This window comes from Ambystoma mexicanum, chromosome 1q (assembly GCF_040938575.1).
Source record: "Ambystoma mexicanum isolate Mex_15411 chromosome 1q, UKY_AmexF1_1, whole genome shotgun sequence".
Classification (NCBI taxonomy): Eukaryota; Metazoa; Chordata; class Amphibia; order Caudata; family Ambystomatidae; genus Ambystoma; species Ambystoma mexicanum.
This window is the reverse complement of record NC_090922.1, coordinates 764,662,201-764,678,353: the sequence shown is the minus strand read 5'-3', so window position 1 is coordinate 764,678,353 and position 16,153 is coordinate 764,662,201. Positions and strand designations below refer to the sequence as shown.

The 16,153-nt window shown below is 44.4% G+C and overlaps 1 protein-coding gene across 3 annotated transcripts in view; it reads right to left on the bottom strand.

The window, feature by feature from the left end:
- Nucleotides 1–16,153, bottom strand: part of UAP1 (UDP-N-acetylglucosamine pyrophosphorylase 1) — a 117,582-nt gene that overhangs the window by 46,123 nt on the left and 55,306 nt on the right. For all 3 annotated transcript variants that reach the window (XM_069641349.1, XM_069641351.1, XM_069641350.1), the window contains exon 3: nt 4,955–5,159. In XM_069641349.1, coding sequence (XP_069497450.1) covers nt 4,955–5,159 — 205 coding nt within the window. The remainder of the gene's footprint in view (nt 1–4,954; nt 5,160–16,153) is intronic.

Genomic DNA, 16,153 nt, shown 5'->3' with positions numbered 1-16,153 from the left:
AACTCTAGGAACTTGATTAGTAAAAGAAGCTTGGGGACGCAAAGGCCGAGAGGGTACATAGGGCCAAAACTTGTTGCAGATAAATCCACCCAGTATTATAAAAAGCACGGTGCACAATGCACAGGGATTTGAATAGGATACGGTTATCAACCGGAATCCATGTATTCAAATCAAATGCAAATACACTATCCTCCTCCCTCCCCCTCCCGACTGGGAGTTTAAGGCTGAACCACAGCGAAAGTGGATGCCTTCATGTGGCTATTTCAACCTGAAGACGGAAAATGCCCAAAAAACAAAATCGGACACAAAGATCTTCAGGAGCAGCCATTTTGATTATATGGCATATAAAGAGGCAATGGCACAGTACAAAAATAAAGATGGACATCTTTGCATCAGGAAAGGAGGTAAAAAACAAACAAACGTGCCACCAGTCTGATCAGCAGTCATCACAAAAGTAACGTTGCATGTAACTTAAAGAAAGATTTAAAAGAAAAGAAAAGGGCCCATGCAGCACTCCACTGAAAGTGGCTTCTGCTACATTGTAAAAATAAAGAAGAAAAATAGAGGAAGACAGTCCCTGCACTAAACAGTGCAACCCAAGGAAATGAGTGAAGCAGGTGGGTGAGGCAGACTGGCCCCACTAACCCAAAAATCAGCTTTGATCCAGACAAAGGCAGCTATGCTACTTGACTCCATTGAAGTCAGTGCAGGAAAATGGCAGAGAAAAACCTTCCTGGCATCTAGCAAGAAATGTTTCTACAATCAGAGTCGGTGTGGTATTCCTGTTGGAAGGTATAATTTGATTGGGCAATATTCATTAATTTTCATCATTTGTAAAAGTGCCTTTCACCATGGATATGGTCCCAACGCGCTGTAAGTTGAACACCCGTAGAGGGACCGAAGTCCAAAGTATGGGAAATTGGGAGGTGCCATTATGCGTGTGTGCATAATGGCCATTAAAGGTTATGAAGGGTGGTCAAGTCCCTGCTAGCTACCCATGTCTAAATGGCATGTGGGTGGGTGGAAAGACGTTTGTGAAATCCATGACCTGCCAGTGGCAGTCCACAGCTGCAACTCTAGCTATTTTCTGCCTAGTTTGGGATGTAAAAAACACATACTGCATTGACAGTATCCAGTTACCCTGAAAGGGATCGAAAATTAAGATTGGATAAGCAGGAGCTAAAAGCAGCTCCTGGGGATCCAGCATTAACCAATGACCAGGAGCTACCACTGGGGAATGAGAAGCTAGTACATTGCGTTCCACAAATCTAATTTCCACATGAGGTGCAAACATAATTGTGCCCATTACTTATGACCCCTCGTGCTTTAAAATGTGATTTAGATGTGTCCTAGGGTTTATTATAAGTTGCCCTAAATGCATAGAGTTAAATTCACACAAGTGTGTTTATTCAGCATTGGTTGATCAGAGAAGCCATAGAAGCCATACGTAGCTCCTGCTCTAATACACACAATTTCTAACCATGCTGAATGAGTGCCCATAGAATCTGGAAAATGTCACCATGCTAAATTAATATTTTTTTTATTTACTTTTTCAAACCTCTAAGGTCTAGAATGGGCCCCAAATGCCCCAATTTCCCATCCCAAAAAGAGAACATCTCAAATGAAAACTGGACAGTGTTCTTTTCTGGGCACCCTTTCAATGGCCCCCTTTTGTATAATTTGTTCAACCTCCAGGAATAGCACAGTTTGGTGACGCTCCTGGCTTTTGTAGGTATGAGGAATTGCCATCTGGCAAGGGTGGAGAAGCCCTGGATGGGGGGAATTCCATCTCGGAAAGGGAAATCTGCTGACCAGATTACCCTTTCATAAGCTGCATGCCAAAAGCATAGCGTGTACATGTGCCGTATCCTGATCTGCAAGTGGCACACAGCAGGTGCAGAGGTCACAGACACCCGTTTAACAGCTGCAGTGAGAGCCAAGTCTCTGCAGCGCAGGGGCTGCCTTTAAGATGCACCAACCCTGGTGGGTCTCATGATCCCCACTTGAGCATCACCTACGAACCGCAAAAGATCCTGTTCGACCTCTGCTCCCTCTCTAGAACAATAGGACTGCTGTGCCCGAACCACTGAACTGCACGTTCAAACTGGTTCACTGCTGCACCACGCTAGTCAAGTGTGGTGTTGCCTCAGTGCTAACTACAAGCTCTTTATTGCTTCTGTCGCTTTCAAACCGCTGCTTACACACTGTTGATCTTCATTGCAAGCCAAACTGATCCTGGTGCATCATCGAGCCCGGACTCTCGAACGCAGCATGAAGCCACTCAAACCACCCTGTGCATCCAGTCTCCAGGCTCTTCGTCGTTTAATCAGCCATCAAGCCAACCCTAGAGGCCCTTACGACTTGCAGCCCCTCAAACACTTCATCAAACCGATCCAGTAAAAAACGCTCATGCAGTCACCAGCATCTTTGCAGTCAAAACAACTGTCGAACCATCCCTGGTGGCCCTCACGATCAGCAGTTCAAATATCTCCTTATTAACACAGCAAGCATCTGTTCGCCACCTGCCAGACACTGTTCCAGACATAGAACAATGAGACTGCTGCATTCCAACTGCACAAACAGCACCAAGAAGCCTGGTTCGACGTCGGCGAAATGTCAAGAACAGTAGAAGGTATTATTGATTTCTCACTGGCCCCCTGGTCCACCTTTGGACCCGAGAGACTGGTTAGGTCACCATTAATCCCTTTTTTGCAACAGACGATATCCTTTTACAAACATTGTGATTCTTACTTGCCTTCCACCTCGGATTCATGACCCAGACTGCTACATTTTTCTATGTGTACATATTCTTTGTTCTTCCCTCAGAAGTGGGTTTTGTGTACCATTTTTCTATTTAGTTATTTTTGCAGATGGCGTGTCTCATTAAACTATATCTATTTTATTAGAACCTTGATTGGACATTGCCTTTATTTTAGACTGGTGTATTATTTCCGTTTAGATTGCTACTGAATAACATTCACGCCACTATTGAGTATAGTCTTCCCTCGGCCCACATTACCACAAAAGGGGAAGGAGGTTAACTGTGCCAGTTTTGTCTTTATGGTTGGGATCACTCTTCCTTTGTAGCAGCTGTACTCTTGCAGAGCAGAAGTAATTTCGTCCCAACGGGGCCATGCCACTGTCAATCTGCAGATATGCAAGGATCTCTGCATTCATATCACCATGTTTGTACGCTCCCAAACTTTCCCGGGCTTTGGAAAAAGTGTTCCTCCACGTCTGTGATTTCCTAATCCCTCCCCAGCAAGTCATCAACCCTTCTTTAAGACTCCAAGAATGGGGTCTCAAACTTGAAGGCAAGTGGTCCGTGCAACATCTTCAACTGCTTACCCAGCCCCAGACTTTGTGCCATTGCACCTTCATTTAGCGTCAGCACTGCAGCTCTTGACACGTCCGAGCCATTGGATTTGTCCACACCAAACAGCGACAACCACAGGCTGGCACTGCAAGGCGTAGGCATCAGAAGGCAGCTGTGCCAATCCCTGCAGCATGGCACTACCACCATGAAAGCAGGGCAGTGCAGATCCAAGTGCACCTGAAGATGCTGACGCATCTCAGCAAACATGACCAGCATACTGAGACGGACACAAACCAAATACCTCCATGCCACTGGTGCCGTGCTGACATCTGGTGATGCCGAAATCGCTGCCATCAAGGACCCGCCTTGGGGTTCCTCGTGGATGAATTCATTGCGTTCTTTCTGGGGGGAGTCCATGGTAGAGTCTGGAAACATCAAGCCATTGTCAGACTCCAAGTACATTTTTTGGATTACACCGTCTAAAGGATATTCTGGAGGTTAGGCGATCATTCCGAGAGTCCATGTTGGTCAGGTTTAGCCCAATTTGCTTAATGGTTATTGAGCAGACACCGAATGCCATTAAGACCACGACTGGCTTGGTGGGTGTACTACAAATACTTGATAACTTAACAGATCTGTAAAATAGTAACACGATTCATAAAGCTTTTGGCTATTGGTATTTGAGTTCACACTGCAAATAAACGATATCTGTCCATAAAATTAATTTGAAAATGAAACGGTTTAGTAGCATTGATAATTCTGCATTGGGACACCCTCTCATTAATTTTTATCACAAGAAGTTTCACATCTCAGACTGCTAGACTTTCAATATATGCTATAATTTCAGACATTCGTACCATACCAGCTCTTCCTCTTCAGTTTATTGTAGACTGGGTCTCTTGTTCTATTCTATGTCCCAGAATTAACATTCCCTAGTTTGCGCTATGGGACAAATAAAAAGGTATCCCTGGGCTAAAAGCCACTGCTCTTCAACAACCCGCTTGAGCACATCTCAAGTCCATCACACAGCCATATACTACTGGTTATTAAATTACCATTTGCTCCTTCACACTGTCTCTCATAAATCGTCGTTTAGATTTCAAACATGTCAGAACAGGTGTAAACATTCTAAGTTGAAACTACTAGTCAGGCATACAAAGTCACTTGTGACCCCCACCCTCTCAGCCCCCTGCATTCTCCATATGCACAAAGCACACAGTTTCTTACTCACCAACAGACATTTATGAGTCAGCACTGGCTAGTGGCAAGTGTACATTTTGAGACCTGTGTTAGAATAAACTCATCTCTGCGGTCCTGGTTTATGGTGCACTGTAGTGGGACCTAATGAGCATCCATAATAATCACAAGCGACACAGCCCCAGATTTGGATCTTTCTTCCGTTTCTTGTACCTGTGACCACTTTCCTGGCCCCCTTTCCTTCCTCCATTCTCTGCAGACTAGCAGACTAAGATCTGGATACCCTGGCAGGCGGCATAATACACAAAATTCCAGATAAGCTTCAGCACCCTCAGACCACTATGGTGGGGAGTTGGCACAGTATAAAATCTTTGTAACCTACTGTAACATTCATGAACAGAAGAGGTTTACATCTCAGAGAATGCGGCTAGCATAGCTTACCAGGGAATTGTGCATTTTGTGCCATGATGCTCATCAGCCGAGCGCTGCAACCTTAGGATACGCTCTGCCTGGATCTGGAACAGAGTCTTGTGAGAAGGCAGGCCAACATCATACATCCCCTTCGGGTAGGTTACTCCCAATCTTGTGCCTTGACCACCAGCCAAGAGAAGAACTGCAACTTTGTTCTGAGATATTTGAGAGAAGCCTGATTAAAAAAACAAAATGATAAAAATTAGCATACGCAAAACATTTTGATCACACCTCATTTCACGTCTGGGAAAGTACATACACTATCAAAATACAGACTGCTCAATATCAAGCACATGCACATATACGCTTCGGAATACGCTAAAGTCCTGTAAATAATTCCACTTCCACTAAAAGATGTCAAGGGTTGCTAGTATTGCACTAATGACGTTTGTCTTGCATTTCAGACCAGGTTTCTGGTTGGGTAGATTGACATGCATACTGACCTGCCACCACTAAGAAGTGATTTTTCAGCACAACTTTCCTAACAGAAATCATTGCAAATGTGGCCTTTTCACTTTAAGCGAATAGACCATTGCACATCAACGTGCACTAGATTGAACAGTAACATAGAAACGGTTAGGCATATGAAAAATGTTTCAGTGCAATTTAAAAACCAAGCGATACAAGACAATACATCATGTGTTTAAAATGTTAGCATGTAAACAAACAGTGCACATTTTTTAACGCATGGGCTGATCCATTTGAGCCAGCACACATCTTAAACCAAGTAAATTACAAATAAAAGTAAGACTGTACAATATGATTAGGATCAACAGCTGGATCATACAACAGGGATGCGTCTATGAAACAGGAAGTTTGTGTATACAAGAACAGCACTCCAAAAGTGAGCAGTCATTACTCGCTGAAGTTAATCATAACTTAAACTCATTGGACACGCTTCAATCAGACTTCTGAGATACCTTGAGAAGAGGGCAAGATGACGAGAACAGGGTCAGAACTAAGTCAAAACAAACCTTCATGGTATTTCACAAAGCATAACCAACGCAGCTGCCAGCCAACTGTATATATTAGTCGGTTCCTGGAACCCCAGCCTTTTCTCTTTCAACCTATTTGTACTTGATATCGACAGAGGTGGATGCAGCTGGAGGAAGAATGCCTTTGAACTAGCCATGAAAGAGTTGCTTTGGTTAGTAACTTCGTCATTCCCCTCCCCCCCAATCCAGTGCCCATTCCTCTAGTTTCATTGTAATATATTATTAATAAGTGAGCGACCAAACGTTACCCAAAATATCCAAAAAGGTGTTCACAATGGTTGGACCAACTGAGATTCAGACTTGAAGAGCACATTCCGAGTGTAGTGTCAACACAAGGTATGAAAATAGTACAGGTCTGCTCAGTAAATTACTAGCAAAGAAATACACTACTGAAAAGCAACGGATGTCACCTTGGCTCTCATGAAATGCCCATGAACACCCAGAGCGGTCAAGATACCAGGGCTTACAGTAGTAGAATGAAGATACCACTAACAACCAATCGGAGGTTTGGATCTTTAGTCACCAGGAGTAAGAGCACCATAAATCACACAAAGTCTAAGAGTAAAAAATTGCCTTTGTGCAATCGAATTGGAACCTTTGGCAATGAGGAAATATAAATCCTCAGCACAGCCTGATCATTATGGAAAAGGGCTTGAGATGGGAGAACCTACAAGTTAATTGCCCCAGTCAATGGAGAATGCAGAGTTTGAAAAGTTTTCTGGGAGCAATTTAGCTCGTGTGTTTGGCCTAAGAGAGCCTGGCTAGCTTAACACCAACATGAGCTACATTTTCCTCATTAAGCCAACTGGTGGAGTACAAACATACACATGTGATAGTAACTGTGTAGATTTGGAAATCTGGGTATAGGAGAATAAAGGGCACAGCCATGGGCCATCTATAAAAAGGGACACATGTTTAAGTTTGCATCTCCTGTGCAAGCTAGATCTGTGGCATGCTATGTACTAACTCGTTGTTCCCCAGAGTTAGCTCATCCATGCCAGGTGATGCCCCATGGGGGCTCCTCACACCCAGGGGCAGCTTTTAGCTCCTGCTCATCAAATCTTATTTTCGATCACTGTAACTGCAACTAAAAAAGTCGTACAAGTCGGGTTTTGCATTACTAGTGTACCAACAAGTCAAGTCTTAGAAAACAACACAGTTCTCATTCCAAATGGGACCGGGAGTAAGAGCTGCAGTACAAGCAAACAGTCTTTAACAGAAAGACCAACCGTTTCAGACTATCTTCAAGGTCTCATAGCTGCATGATCAAACCTACAGTAGTCCATCTACACACCTCAAGCACATTTCCAGCAGGATCACGCGGTTCACCCAATGTAGTTGGAAACACTGTGGTTGGATGCAACATTGCAAATATGAGCCCACTGTTCGTGTGAAAAACGTTAAACTGTGCTGGGGAACTGTGAGAAAGAACCCTTTTTTCCTCAAACTATGGGTCTTAGAATCGTACATTTTGGAATTACTGTGCAACAGCATCACTGTTTTTTCATACTGGGTCTCACTTAGACTCACTGTGCTTAAGTGCTTCGACATATTACACATTACATGCAAAACCTTGGGTGAATTATGTGATCCAGACTAAGTGTAATTTCCCTCCACTGGTGACAAGAACTGTTTCCCAATGGTTGAATGTATGGATATTTCTATTTAAGAGGTATAGTTAAAGATAGGACCACCGCATCCTGTCCTCAAACCTGGTTCAGGTGGACCTACTCGACTAAACACATCGGGATCCCCAAAACCATCAGCAAAGGTTCAAGGATCTTCGCAGGGCGGTGTGTAGATCTGGCCTGTAGAGCAGGCAGAAGACAGAGTGGGGTGTGGAGGGAATGCTTGCTGGCCAGCAGGCAGTGGACCAGGCAGGACCAGGGTGGTGCACACGCTGCTCTAGGCACTGGCTCACAGAACCTTGAGCAGAGCACACGCAAGACAGAGGAAAACAGTTCTTCCCTACATCCAAAATTGTGATTGGCAGAAATGTTGTAAAACAAGCCCTCAATGGTTCATATGCAGAAAACATCTAAAACCCAAATCAGCGCTCAAGACAAATGCCCTAGCCAATTCTTCAGTAGAGAACCGTAGTGCTTTAAATCAAGTATGCCTTTATTATGCAGCTAATATTTCAAGGGCAAAAAAATCCAGCATTGTTAGGTTAATTCATCTGCTTGTTATCAACATAAGGCTCTTTTAGCTTTCTTGATGGTTATGAAAAACCCTTGTTTGCCCGAACGACTTTCCGTCTGAGGATCGCTGTCAAATAGAGTCGAGAAGAGATACCTCTGAAAACTTTGGCTATCTGTAGACCTAGTGGTTCTTGCAATTGCAGGCATGAAATGCCTCTGCACCACCCCCTCCGTCTATTGCAAGTGGACTGCTATCGCTTCCTCTTCCCGCATTCCAAAACGCTCCAAGGTTGTGAAGGTTCAGACCTCTCTCTCCCGCTCCTCTCTCCCTTCATTCTCATAAGGCGCTATGAAGCAACGGTGCGCGCAGCTCTGACACTTTCTAAACAAAAAAGAAACATACAGACCCCATCCGTTTTGAGTTTAAAGAAGTGAAGGCGAAAGACCATGAAGCAATAATAATTTCACAAGTTTGAATGGGATCACTTTCTAAAATAAAATGTACAAAACGTAGATTGCCCAAAGATTTCTGCAGGGGCTGTATTAACCTACTCAAATATCTTACTGGCTCAGAAGTTAAATAACGCGTATTGCCAACTAAGGAAGCCAAGGGTTAAACGCTTCCTGAATTACTTCCTGGTTAGACCACTGCCGGTCTCACTTAAATGGCCTTTGACCTGTACACATCGGCAGGCTTCCAGTTCCACATCACATATTTGCACACAGAATAAATACAGTGACAAAGCATTCTGTGGCTGCACTGCGTACTCTGCATTAGAAGAGGTAATGCTTAGACCACACAAGAGCCCCCTAATTCCACATCTGCCATGCCATGCCGCTGGGCACCAGGCGGCTCATTAAGACTGCGGTCATATTTTCGGCCAAACTATTTTATGTTACCGCCACTCGTTCTGGCGCCAGTTTACGAGTGGTGTGAAGTAGCGTTAGTCCCATTCGTAGGATTGATAGGACTACATTGGGGATTTGTAGCATTCATAGGGGACCTGTCATTCTACTCATGGATACCTTATTTTTGGGCAGTAATTTGGGGGGGCAGGGAGGGAGGGGGTATGCACGTCCACAAATGCTAGAGTCAGAAGTGCCGTTATCAGAAGCTCCACAACAACTCCTGTGCTTTTTGATAGCATGGCCCTCATTACGATACCGGCGCTAAACCATGGCGCTATTAGCACCATGGTTGGTGCTGGTATCGTAACGTGTCCGCCATGGTGAAATTGGGAAATACCGCCCCATTCCAAGGTTGGCGGGGCGGTATTTCCCCATGGTCCTTCCCCATTCCCATTTCTGCCCCATAGGGCATAACGGGAATGGCGATGGCGCCAAGTACGGTACCGCAAATTGCGGTACCATACTTAGCGCGAAGGTCCCTTTGCGGGTCCCTACTTTAACGGCTGGTCTAGACCAGCCGTTAAGGTCGGGTCCCGCAAAGGGACCTCTTAATTAGGCGCTAATTGGTTAACGGCACCGCAGCCTTTTACGGCGCCGTTAACCCATTAGCGCCAGGGTCGTAATGAGGCCCATGTCTGCTACCGATGCATTAGCCCTCAAACAGGACTCTGATATGTACGCTTAGGAAGACTGACAGTTGGGCAAGAAACATCGTTTGAAGTTGAGGTTCCTTGCTCCCACTTCAGTCTGTGCCCGGCCTTTCCAAAGTGAGAGCACTTATTATGTCTCTTTAAACAAAGCATACACCGATAAAACGGAAAATTCTTGAAACCACCGTATCATTTTCCCTGGTTATTAATGATTTACAAAATGCACTTGATCGCCGTCACCATCCATCTCTTTGGCATAGGCAAACACAAAGCACCCGATGTGTGCTTTTCGTTAGAAAATAAACATAACCGATTAACTGTGCAAAGGTCTACCCAACTACAAGCTGAACGCCTCTGCTGTGATATCAGGGAAGCTGAAGAACAGAGGTTCACTGGCCTGTGCTGCACTCCAGAAGCTGCTCAATGGTTTGTTTCAATTAGTGTCGAAGCACACAGCTAAGGTGATCCAGAATGGAAACACAAAGGGGTGGGGGAGATGTACCTACGGCACTTGTGTAAATCGCAGGGATATGCACACCTACATCTTTGATCCTTAGGGACTCATTCGGGCATGAGCACCCCGAGCACACTGCCACCTTTAATGCAGGGAGGGGGGCTCCATTGCAGGGTGGGAGGGAAGAAACCAGGGAGCGAGGGATGGATGAATGCAGGGCAGAAGTCACAAGCCAGGGACTCTACAGGGAACTTACACCTTTTGACTTGTATTAATAGTGCCCGTATATGTATTCTACGAGTATGACCTCTTTAGATGAAAATATGGATAAATCAGTCATTGCATGTTTGAGTTCACACCGCACTAAAACTAGGCCACCCCATTAAGCACATTTAAGAAAGTCTACATTTATAGGATGCTTACTTGGCCTAGAATCCTGCACATTGCCCCATCTCGGAGGTAATACATTTCATGTTTACGTCCACCCCTTGCAGTTTCATCCACAGCCACATGGGCACAACTCTATTGGCCAAAACCTCTATTTTTAGGCAAAAGACTGCCCATTCCTCCTCCGTATGTTTCCCGAGTGTCATCGGCAAACATCTTCTGTGACAGCCTTACCATTCACCAATGGCTGGATGATCTTTATTTTAAAAAATCGGGCAATATCAAGGTGAAGAAAGGCAACACTTCAAAATTCTCATTCACACCTTGCAGATAATTTGAAATCAAATCCCTGCGATTCTAACGTTCCCTCTGGATAAGCTCCCACTCCATTGCTAAAAAATATTGGCGAGAGGGTTGCGAAAATAATTTAAATCCGAGTGGGATGCATTGCAATAGATATTAACAATAATTAAGTCTTTTATAAAGTGGTCCACACAATAATTAACTTTGATGGCTAAAATACCATACTTAAAATGATCAATTATGTGTACATCAGTCCTCGAGTTAGACTTTATGGTTCCGTGTAATAATGTCCCCTCAACAATAACGCCATGTAAAAAAATAAAATAAAATATAAAAAAATTAACCGAAAAATGGCAGTTTTTTGCAGGGCCATACCTCTGCAACCCCCAAACCCTTTTTTTTCCCTTCAAGGTGAGTGGGGGACACCCCCACTATATATATATATATATATATATATATATATATATATATATATATATATATATATATATATATATATATGTCACCTATATAATGTCCCCATGACCTTTTCCCGGTGACATATATGGTGACCATATATGTAGGGATATTATTGCCCGATACCGACTTTACAGCCATTAATAAACCACCAAAAGGTCTACCACTACTGCCACAATGAGCTGGCTGTAAACACGTATAAATCCCATCAAAGGTAGGTTCTTGAAGGAACCTGGTTTCTTGTAATATAACAACTGAACAATCCATTAGAAAAGAACATGGGGGAGGGTTGCTGACCAGATAATGGTCTCTGGTGTTCCACGAAATAAGCCCACCTGTAATGCGCGTACTAAAGGCCAAGCCTGATTCCCCCCCCCTTAACATTACATGATTATAATGACAGGGGAAAACACGACCAATCTAAGAATATTAGATTCCATGGTTATTGGTCCCATTAGATATCTATGATTGTGCGGTCTTATAGCTTATCCTGAAAAAAGGAGGTTAGCAAAATCGTGATATGGAATTAAACCATATCCCATTTGTCAAAACGATTCAGTAGCAGAAAGCAAAATCCCATAGATGATTTTGGAGGAACTGACATATGAGACTTCGATCAATTCTGAAGCAGTCAATGAATTCCACAACCTCAATGTCTCTGGATGTAATTAGACGCAAAGCCGGAATCTCGTTAAATAATGCTTATATGTTACTTCTATTGAGCAAAACTGTAGAGCCACCTGCAAAACAAATTCCAGTATTAAACGAGAAGGACTTTGCTCACTGAGAATATTCCACCATCTGGCATGGGCAGGGTTACATTTTTTACGGAACGACAGAGTTGGAACAACTAGAGTTGGAAACCTTACGTGGGATGTTCATTTGACGTATTCATTTGGGAGCCTTTTGTGCAATGAGCCCATCAGAAAAGCCTAGAACACACTGATACAGTTTTCGATATTGAGGGGAGTTCAGAGCTATTTAGCTACTGCTAATGGCCTAAACGTCCTGACTAGTTAAGAGCTACTTTTGGGTCCCCAGGCCAAATGATGCCAAACAAACATTACCATGAATTACACACTGTCCATTCGGGACAATCTATAAATAAACATTAGGACACATCTTTATGACATTTAAAGCAAAAGGTTCATAAATAATGGATACAATTATAGGTTTGCATTTTATGTGGAAATAAGATTTGCAAAACGCTATGTACTAGCTCCTCGTTCTTCAGTAGCAGCTCCTGGTGGGCGGCTACTGCTGGATACCCAGGAGCGGTTTGTAGCTCCTGCTTATTCAATCTTAATTTAAAGCCCTGTGATACGTGAAAAAGGTGGCGGGGATGGGGTTTGGGGATGGCTTACCACACATGCAATGCTATTACAAGGCAGCACAACTGAGGATATCCGTGGATCACATCAGAAACAATAAGGAGAAGCAATGGGTGACATTGGAAAACAAATGTGCTTAACCGATGTCGTTGCAGGAATGGATATGGGTGCACATTTTGGAAAGGATACGTAATCACCCAGTTTTAGCAGTGTTCTGGGCGATATGGAGAGAGTGCAGGCATATGAGAGGGGTGACTACGTGGCCCTGTCCACTGAGATGCATATGGGCTCCACCAATACAGGATTTGATTCAGAGCCACTGAGATTCCAACAATGGTATCGGAGGGGCCTAGTGAGAGCAGGCCAGTTGTGGGAAGAAGGGAACTACTTACGTATTGAATGGCTCCAGGAGGCCGTCTGGATAGATGTGTTATGCCTGTTCATGTTCCTACAACTCAGAGGGGTGTTGACAGAAATGTGTTGAATACACAGGAGGGCACAAAGGGGTTGGTATCCAATATGTACAAAGTCCTGTTGGGCAACATGGTGAAGACTCTCACTGGTCAGAGCTATACAAGAAGGAGACATAGTTATGGATCTCACAAAGACTGGGGATAAATATGTCGAAACGCATGGACGGTCTCACTATCCCTGCAATGTAAACTGCATGATTACAGACTGCTTCACAGGTGGCAATATGCCCCACAGAAATTGGTATAGATGTATAGGGGAGTGAATCCTCAGTGTTGGAGTGGCTATGGATAAATAGGAATGTTCTGGCATGTGTGGTGGAGCTGTCCGAGAGCTCAATCGTACTGGAAAGTGGTCCTGGTCTAGATAAGGGATGTGGAAGGATGGACGTGTAACGCTCACTTGTCGAGTCTTGCAGAGACGTCCTGTAGCACTTTGTGGAGTCACCCTCACCACTTCCCTCTCCAACCATGAATGGCAGTTGAAAAGGTGAACTAGCGTGGTCAGGGCGAAAGGGATGGGGCTTGTGTGCTACAGAAGGCCGATTCCCCTCGGGGCTGTCCCAGAGATGTGGCTCTGGCCTGTAAAAGGAGAATCAGAATGGTCAAAGGTTGTATTGTGAATCTCCCCACATGCCCTGCGATAGGCCTATCCTCAGGATTGATTAACTCACCATAGAGCATGAAGACGGCTCTGGTAGATGTACCTTGAACCAGTTACATCTATGGTTCAACAGCCCAGTCCAGCAGTGGCTGGCTTCTCTTCGCCTTTCCTTAGTTTTTGTTTGTCCAACAATGTCCATATGTGGTCTTTCGATGTGGTTTCATTGTGGTTCTTGCTCCACTGAAAGAGTTACTATTCTGTGATGCCCGTGCTTACACAGTGCCCTGTGTGCTAAGCAGAGCTGCAATGTTCCAAATCCTAAAACCCAACGTGTTACGTTATCCCTTAACAGGTCTGGGACATGGCGTGATCGAACCCATAGTTTTCATTGCAAGGTCAAATGTTCCGGGCCCACCGTGATGGCGAACAATGTAAGTTGTGCCGAATAAGTACTGCGTCTCGTTAGTAGAGTGATACTATGGTCTGCAAGGATATTTGGATTAACTTGTGTCTTCCTTTTTGTAGATTGCCACTGAAAGATTGTGTAACCGCAGGTGTCTCAGGGAGGGGATGTGTCCAGGTAAGTTATCCAACCAGAGCCGAGAGGCTCACAGGAGCTGTTTCAGCGTTAATAGCAGGAACGCTGATCAAGTGTTCATGGATGGGTGGGGCTTAAATAGCCCTGCCATCCAAAATGGAGCCTTCGATTTGGGGACTTCTCATGGGATTTTAGCTCTTCTGTTCCTTGATGACTTTGAATGGAGCATGCATCGCCATTGACGCACTAAGATGGTCCATCTGTTAGTGTGTTGCAAGTGAGCGAGGTCATTGTGAATTCCAGTTTTTATATGCGGGATATGGCTGTGTACATGGTGTGTCTGGAGGCACCCCGGGACCTCTATCGTGACAGTGAGAGACCCCCGACCCCATCACTGACACTCTCTGGTACGGACAGAGATGTGGCGAGAAACTTGCTGCTGGCAGCGAGAGCTTGCCTAACCATTCTACAGAGAAAGGGTAGGAAAGGCACAAGAAATTTAGGAAATGGGGAATATGACTGCCCTAGTACACGAACACCAAAAAGCCCTGGATAGTGCCTGGCTTACGTTTATGGAGAAGCATGTAAGCAGGGGAAAAGAAAAGAGGTGGAGGAAAACGGAGAATCAGAAGTGTTATTGTAACAGCATGAGGGCTAAGGTCTGGATAAAAGTTTATTGCGAGGACATTTTTGGGGGAAAGAAGGGACTGAAGTTGGGGGACTTTAGGATGTTGCGATTTTTATTTATCTGTTTGTAATGTGAGAGGGTGTACCATCTTTGAAAATTTAATAAAAAGGTTTAAAAACAATCCTTCCTTCAACCCGCCCAACCTCTGTTTGAACCCTCCAGTTTTAGGGGGCAAAATATGCCAACTTTGAGACAAGCCTCAGTGCTTGGAGACCAATAAAGTGATCAGTTGATGCAATATAAAAGAACAGCAACAAAACATAACTATGTGTTTTGATTCTGGGCAAGGAGAACAGGACATTGACCGAATCTGCCCATGCACGGAAACACTCGGTCTGGTGCATTCCTTGCCTGGGCACATCAGGAGACTGCAAGATAAAGCTAGCATCTTAGACGTTATAGACCTGTTAACAAAAAGAACAGTAAAAAAGAAAAACTTACTGCAGTGTTATAAATCTTTCAGAAACTTATCTCTTGACGTTATTCATGGAAAACAGGGAAAGCTGGAGAGTTACTTCAAGGGTTTAAGAGTTGACAGATGCCAAAATGTCCACAGACGAAATGAAACTGGCAATAATGACCCAGAAAAACTGAAAATCTTTGGAAAGACATACTCGCAAACGTGCAACTGCCCAGCACACAAGGTGCCAAGTAAGAGATTCGGGAGACAAGGCTCATTTGCCCTTTAAGCCAAACCAGAACAGCAAGAACCACTGGTAACAGAACACATTTTTCCCGTTATTATATGCTCTGATGAATTCTAGTATTCCGTAATTAATCTGGTTAGGTTTGTTCTTAACTGGGGGGTTTTCAAAAAATGATTAAAATAAAGAAAAAAAAGAAATGGTAACCAAACACTCAAAACCAACAGACCAAGAGTCCTGAACCATAAGGCTCTCCTCACTGAACCATTTACCCAACCTCCAACTAACTGACCCTCTGCATCACCCGCAAGGCTTTCTGGGGCCCCACTACATCCAACTCTCTCTCCCCAAATACCTTCCTGCTAGAGCCCTTCGGTTTGCTAGCTCCTACTCTCTGCGAGTCAGGCGCTTCTCTAAGCAAGTAGTTGGGGGTAGATGCCTCTCCTCCGCAGGAGCCTTCCTCTGGAATGATCTCCCTGCCCCTCTCAGGCTTGAGCCAGATCTCCTTAAGTTCCAGATGCTCCTCAAGTGTCTTTCTCCTCCTCATTCACCCTCCCCTGCTAACACTGGCTCATTGACTGGCTGCCTGTTTCCCTCCG